Source organism: Camelus bactrianus, chromosome 8 (genome assembly GCF_048773025.1).
Source record: "Camelus bactrianus isolate YW-2024 breed Bactrian camel chromosome 8, ASM4877302v1, whole genome shotgun sequence".
NCBI lineage: Eukaryota > Metazoa > Chordata > Mammalia > Artiodactyla > Camelidae > Camelus > Camelus bactrianus.
Window position 1 is genome coordinate 62,767,512 of NC_133546.1, and position 9,921 is coordinate 62,777,432.

At 40.7% G+C, this 9,921-nt stretch overlaps 1 protein-coding gene across 2 annotated transcripts in view; it reads left to right on the forward strand.

The window, feature by feature from the left end:
* TBX18 (T-box transcription factor 18) overlaps positions 1 to 9,645 on the forward strand; it is a 29,370-nt gene extending 19,725 nt beyond the window's left edge. For both annotated transcript variants that reach the window (XM_074368663.1, XM_045508617.2), the window contains exons 7-8: positions 4,993 to 5,087; positions 6,634 to 9,645. In XM_074368663.1, the coding sequence (XP_074224764.1) occupies positions 4,993 to 5,087; positions 6,634 to 7,358 (820 nt within the window). In that variant the 3' untranslated portion in view covers positions 7,359 to 9,645. The remainder of the gene's footprint in view (positions 1 to 4,992; positions 5,088 to 6,633) is intronic.
* The last annotated feature ends 276 nt before the right edge of the window (positions 9,646 to 9,921 follow it).

Here is a 9,921-nt window from a genome sequence, read left to right on the forward strand (position 1 = left end):
CGCAGGCAGATCAACAAGACTGACTAGTACCAGGGCTTCCCTCTGAAATCCATCACCCTGTAGGGAGATTGGCAGGTATTCCTACTATGCTGTGTTGAAATCATTCTCTTTGTAGATGTCTGTCTCAGGGTGGAGACAAGCTTTGCTTGGCTTTTGTTATGTTACAATAAGCTGCTGGTTAACGTTGGCTTTTTGGAGGAGTTTCTGAAAGTTGAACCATTTGGCAACTGAGATGGTCACTGGTGAGGTGACTGAAGGGAGTCTCTGGAATGACTGCTTTTCTACCTTGAGAAATAGTTTGATGAAATCTTTTATGGTTTTGGTTAGAGCAGAAGAGTATTTATCTATTTCAGAGCCTTCCTGCATTAATTTCAGTTCACTTTTTTTTAAAGCGGAGAATAAATTTATTAAAACTCAGCTGAAACTCCAGGAGGGCAGTACTGAGGCTTGAGAATATACGGCCAGGAACTATGCCCAAGCTCTTCTGTAGGATCGCTTTAGAAAAGACCTCGCTGCCGTTGACACTGGGGCATCACACTGCTTACACACTGTCGTTTTTTTTTGTTTTTTTGTTTTTTCCAGTTTTATTGAGATATTCTTGACATATAGCATTGTATAAGTTTAAGGTGTACAGCATAATGATTTGACTTACATCATAAAATCATTACTACAACAAGTTTAGCAAACATCTGTCATCTCCTATAGATACAAAATTAAAGAACTAGATAAAAATTTTTGTCCTCGTGATGAGAACTTTAAAGATTTACTCTCTTAACAACTTCCCTATACAACATAAACCAGTGCTAATTATATTTGTCATGCTGTACATTACTGTTGGTTCATTTTAGAAGCAATAGCTTAAAAAATATTTTTAAAGGTGTATTTTGGGTGGTAGTCACAGCGACTAAGCCTAACAAGCAAAAGTGAGAGGACAAGATCCATATTACAAGTTTTTAGGGAGAATTCTAGATAAGTCAGCGCAATGAAAAGGCATTAAAAAAAAACTGATCAGTGAAAAAAATCAGAAGCATTGGTGAAAATAAACCACTATGTTTCTTGTTTGGTGTCATGGGTCAAAATGTTAAGTTCAATAGGAATTTTTTCTTCCCTGTGGCTGTTTCATGAGTACACAGGCATGGCATCCATGGTGCATGCTACTGTTTATTTCCTGATTCCAAACCTTTCAAAGGTTTTAATACACATGCAAAAAATAATGAATTATATTTAACACTTTTTAAAATGCTGTTAAAATTTAAAATTTTTATTTTGCTCCAAACGTTTAAATAACATTTTAGGATAGGAAAAACATGGTGAGCCCATACGTAGCTTCCTTCTTAGTGGAATGTACAGTTTCACTTTTTTCCTCATGAAAATGACCTTTCCTGCTTATCATAGATAAACTCTTCAATGCTCGTTTTGGAATGCTGAATATCTATGAATTGATATTCCCAGTTTTTTAAAAAATCTGATTTTAACATTTTCCACTGGTAAATACAAAAGACACTTATATGGAGAAGAGAGAATTTGGTCACTTTTAAAGATTTCTAACCTACGAGTTATTTTCCCTGAAAAAAAAAAAAAGCCCAAATTATCTGTGACGCTAAGAGGGTGGTGCTGAGGGTTTGGGGGAAGGGTGAATATGGTTAACTAAATTAATAGAGAAGAAAGCCAGTGAGAAGTTTAAAATATTTCTTTAATATCCCTGGTTTTGTCACACTATTGTTACTGCTTTTTAATAAAATGCTATTTTAATTTTTCCTATACATGAACTAAACAAATTATGCAGGACAAAAAATAAACTCGGACTTGTGATTTTTTTTAAACTTTATAAAACAATTTGCTTTAATTAAAAATTATACCTTCCTGGCTATTTATGGTTCCACAGCCTATTTTATAGGAATCAGTAGCTTCAGCCCTTAAAAGCTCTCCTGCAGGACATTTGCTACGTGAAGGAGAATTTATGTGCTGAGAATAGTTTCATTCTTCAGTTAGGCCTTAGGGTTGACCCTATAAAATGTTTTACTCAGGAAGGTACAAAAATTTCTTCTCTTTAAATACTTCAGGAAAAACATAACCATTTTACTAAATAAACGCGGCCATTTGATAGCATAAATTAGGAGGGCGATAAATGTGGAAATTGTTCAAAGGCATCTTGTATAAATTATCGCCTTGGCTACACTCCTGCAGGAGGTGCCTTTTATCTTTTCTTTAACTAGATGGGAAAAGTCTCCATTACTGAAGAAAATGAAGGCTTTTTTTAAAAAGTCCAGATTCAGCTAATAAATATTTTATAACTGTTTCCTGCAAAATATCTGAAATCCTTTCTGGAACTTGTTGTGTTAAACAGCAGCCTCAAAAAAAAAAAAAAAAAAATCAATAGCTCCAAAGGAGATCACTTGTAGATACGCCACCTTCACAGCATCTCTTTAAAGCTTTGGGTTATATGTTTCTGAGGATCAATAACTTCTCCCTAAGAATTTGGTCTATGGGTTTTATTTGAAGCATAATAAAGTTTACACTGCTAAAGCAAATAACGCAGTGATGTGCGTCTCCATAGTGAATATATTTAGAAATCCTGTAGATGCTCATTAATTACTTCTTAGTAAATTCCCCCTTGAGACCACTTTGGTATCCTGAATATTTAAAACTACAGTTATGAAAACTCGTCAATGTAGTTTGACAAAGCAGTCTGTACCAAACTGTGTCCTAACTTCTTTGGCTTAAAAAAGCTTGTTTCTAGAAAGTCATAAAAATCAAATATTACTACAAGTTAAATATAGAGCAATCAGCTAAATAGCACCCAGGATTCATTAGTCAAGTATTCAATGCAGCCTGCAGGCCATGTGGGGTTTGGGGACTGACCAGGCTGCCAAACTGCCCCCCAAATCAATACTTTAACCGACATAAAATATTGCCAAGCAGAGTGATCTTGGATCTGGTTTGTAGTCAGTCACAGGGCCATGTCTGGTTTGGGAAAAATCACTTAGTGGGAAACAACTTTGGAACTAGGAGAGGATTCATAGCTTTGTATTCCAACACTCACTTTGTGGGAAACTATAGTCCAGGAGGTCCAAACATTTACTCAAAGTCACATAGTGAGTTGCAGTCACAGCCCAGTTCTCCCGACCCACGATCCAGTCTCCTTACCACTAAATAGTCCTCCTCTCTGTGGCACGCTGATTCCTTTGAAGCCGAACTCTGCCCTGCACGCTCAGTGCAGCCCGGGTGAGGTGCGTACAAGTGCACTCTGTGCCCTGTTCCCCCTTTGGCAGCCTAGTACCAGCACCTGTGTGGGTTGGTGACAGCTCTTTGCTGTGCTCCCGGACCAGTGCTCCCTGAACCTGTGATTTAAGAGATGAGTCAGGTCCACGTGTGGACTCATGTGACGATGGCTCGTGCACACAAGTCTGTGCACACACACACACCACCCCCCATACACGGCTGTCTCCTTCTATCACTAAGATGGGGTAGTCTTGCCCTCGTGGAGTCATGACAAAAATCAACAAATTAATGGAATCTGCACTGTGAACCTGCTAAGGAAGCAAATTCAATGTGTGAAAACTTGAACCAGAAAGGCAAGTCATGAGAGATGGTTTTATCTGCACACACAGGTCACTTATCATGGGTGTTCAGAGAGCTTTCGCCATGTTATGCAGGGTGCTGTGACTCTGTAAGGGGGTTTCCCCTGGTCTTAGTTCACAGCTCATGACTCGGGGCTGCCGGGAATCCGAAGGAAGTAGCACGTGGAATCTAAGGTATTAAAAATAAGCCCTATCTTTCATATCTACATTAAATACAGATTATCTGTATTCACTAAAACTGTACCTATCAATCACAGAGACATCCAAATATTGTTGGACACTCTGGATGCAGGCATTTCCTATAGTTATGTTTCATGAAAAGCACAACATTACCTAGATTAGCAAATTGCTAGAGGGTGTGGCTCAGTGGTAGAGTGCATGCCTAGCATGCATGAGGTCCTGGGTTCAAGCCCCATGCCTCCATTAAGTAAATAGATGAATAAACCTAATTACTTCACCCCAGGAATTTTATTAAAAAATAAATAAGTAAAAATATGTTTTTTAATGAAAAAAATCAAATTGCTTAGGGCTTAGGTGGTCGTGGGAAGAGTGGTGAGGGCTTGAGAATGTGTTAGCTGAGAACCTAGAGGACTCAGTTATCTGATGTAAAGAAGAGAAGACTCTGAGTCACTTATGGGAGAAGATACATACACTTATATATGTATTTAGAGTAGTCACCCTTGTTTTAAAATATACATATGTCATGTAAATAGCCCATAATTAAGTTATCTTGTCTCTTTAAGTGTCCATTCATCAAGTGTGTGCGTAGGCTTTAAAGTAACGTTGATGCTAATCCTAGCTCCATGTACCCTACCATCCTGTGAGATTGCCTTCCTGCAATGCTCCTGTGTGCTGGGCTGGGACACCAGGGCTGTGCGCCGGAGCCCATCCTGGGTGTAGTAGACATCACACCTCTGAGCTTTTTCTTTGGATGAGTCCTCTTCTTAACTGGCTGCCGAGGCACCCGATGGTGGGCAGAAATGCCTCTTTACAGGGGGGTGCGGGGGTGCTTTCATGGCAGAGGCTTCCTCACTGGAGGGGGAAGTAGTACAACAGGGAGAGAGGCTGTCCAGCCCACAGCAGAGCTTTGGGCTCCCATCAGCTAGGATGGACGCTCTTCACTTCATCTTCTTAGCTCAAGGGGACAGTTCTTTTATCCTCCGAGGTCAGCTTAGTTTTCTGAGAATGTTAACAGGACTTCCTGGGTCATTTCCATCCTCTTGTGCTCCTGGTGACGAATGGTAGCTCATCTCTGAAGAATTTTTCCTGCCTGTGCCGAGGTCCTAACCTGCCAATGTAGGGACACTGTCAACACCAGCGGTGTTTCCTGAGCTGCTTATTACTGGTGAAAACTCCCACTGCTCCTAACTTGCCTCCTTTTGTTCACTCCCACCCTCACTCTTCCATTTAGAATGGGTTTGGAAGCCCTTGTGGAGTCATATGCTTTCTGGAGACCTTCACTACGGACCCTCACCTTTGAAGATATTCCTGGAATTCCCAAGCAAGGTAAATCACAAAGTCGTACATACAGCCACTTCCTGCCTAGACTCGGGCGCTGAAAAATGCACAAGTCACCACTTCCCTCTATAACGGCAGCCTCATCACCAACATCCTCCTATTACACAATCCTTCTTTTCTGTGTGGTATAGGGATGGGCCAGGAAAATGGCTGTTGTGGTCATAGGTTAAGTACTGGAGGTTTTAGGCTGTTTATATATTTCATGACCTTTACTTGACCCTTAAATCCCTTATTAAAATTAGAGGTAGACTAGTTGGCCCTGGTACCAGGGGCACTTTACAAGAAATTAATGATGCTGGTCCTAATTCACCCTTTCTTGCCAGTTCTTTTCTTCTCTTCCTTCAACAGAACTTTCCCTAGGCAGGGCTCTTCTGTTGGACTGATGATGAGGTGGTCAGGCACACTGAGGCAGACTTCCCTGAGCTCGCCTCTGAATATTTCCCACAAGCCTGGGGCTGGTGTGTCCTCAGAGGGAGCTGCAGGGAAAGGGGTGACACGTCCTTCCCTGCTCCGCAGGTAGGACTTGCAGCCCACTCCTGCACTCGGGCTTTTTACCTCTGATCCTGCCCAGCACCCTGGTGAGAATTTAGCACGCTGGGTTTTAGATAATTATCACCGGGCAGTTCGGGCTTGTAGATTATTTTGAGAAGCTATATAAAACACTGTCGCTAAAGCCATGAAGGTTTTACAGCCTGTCCAGCCCATTGGAATTCTCTTCTCTCCCTAAGTTCTGTCAAGTTGCGAACATCAATCTGCCAGCAAATCTAGAGTGGGAAGTCGGCCGCCACCACCATTATTGATTGAATGCAGGGTTAAACACCCTCTCTGTTTCACAGGACTGTTTATTTGCTGGACCTCTGCTCTTGTGTTAGCATGTGATTCACCAACCTGTTTATTGGTTGGAAAGGAGATTTTTGAAGTTCTAGAAGTTATCTTATTGTAGTAGCCCTGAGTGGTACAATCTGACACACACGGATTTCAGTGGGAAATGCCAAGTACGTTTGAGGCAGGATGTGCCTTGGACCAGTTCAACTTTTTCCTTTGAATTCCTTCTTTTTTCTTGCAGGAAAATATATTGACCCAAAGTAAGCACTGCTGAAAGAAAGAGTAAAAGGGGTGGGGTGGGGGGCTGGTAGAAGTGAGGTGATGGTCATACATTTGGAACAAGATACAGAGAAAGATGCAATTTATATTTTACAAAGTTGCTGGGAAAGTCAGTATTTGTGGTGTTTATTATAATAAATGAGAACGTTTTGACAAAGCTCAATGAGGGAGAGGATGTGAAAATTCTGTGACAGTCCTAATATCTCCCCTCCCCCCCAAATCATTCCCTGGGAGATAATTTTCCTTGAAAATACTGAGAGGATCTGTGTTTAAAATATTTCAGTCTGAATACAGTGAACTTACAATTCCTTGAGATTGAAAACCATATCCTTTTCATCTTTGTACCCAACCTTTGTAACAAGCCACGTCTAACTCACGCTGACAAAACTGAAAGGAAAAGATGCTCCTTACATTTCAACTTCTTTTGTAGGAAATACAAGTTCCTCCACCTTACTCCAAGGTTCTGGGAACGGTGTTCCGGCCACCCACCCTCATCTTTTGTCCGGCTCCCCTTGCTCCTCTCCTGCCTTCCACCTGGGACCCAACACCAGCCAGCTGTGCAGCCTGGCCCCGGCCGACTACTCCGCCTGTGCGCGTTCCAGCCTCACCCTCAACCGATACAGCACGTCCTTGGCGGAGACCTACAACAGGCTCACCAATCAGACCGGCGAGACCTTCGCGCCGCCCAGGACTCCCTCCTACGTGGGCGTGAGCAGCAGCGCCTCGGTGAACATGTCCATGGGCGGCGCAGACGGGGACACCTTCAGCTGCCCCCCGACGAGCTTGTCCATGCAGATTTCGGGGATGTCCCCCCAGCTCCAGTACATCATGCCTTCACCTTCCAGCAACGCCTTTGCTGCTAACCAGACCCACCAGGGTTCCTATAACACGTTCAGGTTACACAGCCCCTGTGCCTTGTACGGATATAACTTCTCCACATCCCCCAAACTGGCTGCCAGTCCTGAGAAAATTGTTTCTTCCCAAGGAAGTTTCTTGGGGTCCTCGCCGAGTGGGACCATGACGGATCGGCAGATGCTGCCCCCCGTGGAAGGAGTGCACCTGCTTAGCAGTGGGGGTCAGCAGAGTTTCTTTGACTCTAGGACCCTGGGAAGCTTAACTCTGTCATCATCTCAAGTGTCTGCACATATGGTCTGATGAAACCTTGAAGTTAAACTACATTCGAATCTGGCTAACGTATTTTCTTTCCTCGTTTTCTTTTTCTTTTTGGAAAGCAATATGAATAGAAAATTATCAGTAGCTTGTAAAGAGTACATATAATGGAAAATGAAGGCTCACTGAGTTTTTGACTTTCTCGTGGTGAGATTGTAACGATCTATGGTATATATCTACACTGTGTATGGCATGTGGAGTTTTGCAGCCTACAAAACCACATCCTCCCTCTCTTTTTCCCCTAGTTCCTCCAGTTGCACAGAGTATTGGCGTAAATGGTGTATGTTTAACCAAAGTTCTCAAGCTTTAAAAAAAAAAAACAAACAGCAAACTTAAAACTTGGCCATGATACTAACCAGACTAAGACTTGTAACTTAATTGATCAGGAAAATGCTCTACCCAGTTTCCGACTTGAAGGTTGATATCCAGCAGTACTGAGCACACAAGAGCCTTGTGATTTCTGTTATTCTTGGGCACAGTGTGAGAACCTAAAATGCAGAAGCCGGTTGAAATCTTAGTGTTAGTTCTGAGGTATTTGTAGTCATGAAGGATTAGCTTTCGTGTTCCTGTTTGTTCTTACTTATCACAGATATTATGGGACTTGGTTCTGTAAAAATTTATAACCCATTATAATTATTTTCTAAAGGAAGATGGAGAGGCTTGTGATTTTTTTTCACTTTCCTTTGGGCTTAGAAGAGATATTTATTCATCTGCAGAGAACAGATTTCCAGTATTTTGGATTTTTTGCTCATTTTATTTAGTTATCAAGTAGACTGTTAAAGAATGTTCTATAAACATTTTAAAATTCTGATCTTCACCAGGGTAAGAATATGTGATAGGAGTGGAATGGCAAAAAGAAAATAAATGCACCTCAAATTCTTTGATTCCTTCAAGAAATGTCTGTCTTTCTAAATCAAGAGGAGTAATATTGTCAGCTGTCTCTTAGGTTTTTATAGTGCAGTTTTTCATTCAGGATTTTTTTTTTTCCATATTGCTTTGAGATTCCTGACCCTTGGTCTACAAGTAAAGAAAGGCATTCACGCTACTTATTTATGTCTCATAACTCCTACAAATTGAAACCTTCCCCGCCTCCTGAACCTTGTTCCTCTGTCTGAGTCTTTCCCCAAACAGACAGATTCTAGGCTTTCGTGGTGTTAAATAACACTGTAAGGAATTTCAGGGGGTTATCTCCGGCAATCTGTCTTTCGGGGGTTGCTCTGCAAAGGCCAAAGCCCATTACTATAAAAGCCCTCTTAGAGGATGAAGGAGGAAGATACTAATTATGATAAAGGAGCTATACAACTTTTAACCTCAACATCGTTTGTAACCTTGAAACTGAGAGAAAAAATGGAAACAGCAATATTTTAAAAAATTAGTTTTTGAAATAAGGTATACACAATTTCAAAACAAGTGGTAACTTTGATCATATGTCATGGGATGAGCAGGAAAGGCTATGAAAGCATGGTGAAGAGCATTACCATATTGACTGGTGAGAAACTAAAATTATGTGTCTGTCCATGGACTCATTACGTTTCATGTATTTGCCAAGTGAAGGCAGTGTGGTTTCCTTTTAGTGCTAAACAGAATTCCTTTAACCCATCCCTCAGTTACATGGGGAAAGGGCATAGCTCCTGATTCACTTCTTTATTTTAAGACCGCATGGCTGTTACATATTTAGGGGGATTGCTATTTGAACAGTATTTGCCCAGGATGTGACTCTGCATATAAACACTGATGGACTCCTCATGGATTCTGTAACAGTTCATCAAATTAGTATTGATATTTAAATTTAAAATTAGCATGAAGGGATATGACATATTTCCAATAGGTAGGTCTATATAAGATGTTTGTGTATAGGATTAATAGCTTACAAAGATTTGGCAGAAGTCCTCATGAGTACATCTCAGCCTTAGTGCTTAGTACCATTTGAAGAGAACAAGCAAGTTTTCCATCTTGAGAAAACATGGAAAGTAATGATCTCTACCTATATGTATGAATAAGATGAGAATTTTTCTTTTTGCTCTTTGTGATTTGAGATGGCACCACAATACGAGTAGAATTTTTAATTAATCTCTTCTTTTTGATTTAGCAGTATTGTACAAATGCTGTTTCCTTTAGTTTTTACTGTAAATATTAATCATCATGTCACTTCAAAGACTAGCCTTCTATTGTTATATTAAATGACATACATGCATTGATAATTATAATTATATATCTGTATTTTATTAAAAATGCTTAAGAAATTATATATTAAAGTGTGTTACTAAACCTTTTTATGCCTTTGAAGGGTAATCATTTAAAGTGTCTATAAATGTTGTTCCAAGAATAAGCACACCCATGCATACCCCAAGTACAAATTGTGTAGCTTACAATTACAAGGCATTGGGAGATGGGCCTGGTATTCATTTTTCGTGTGTTAAATATAATTTCTTGGTGCCTTGACCATGTCATTGAAGGTGAAGCCCTGACAAATGTTGAACACATGAAAATTCAAATGTGAGAAGAGGAGGGCAGAGTGGTATGTTTTGTTTTGGGTCCTGAATCGGGG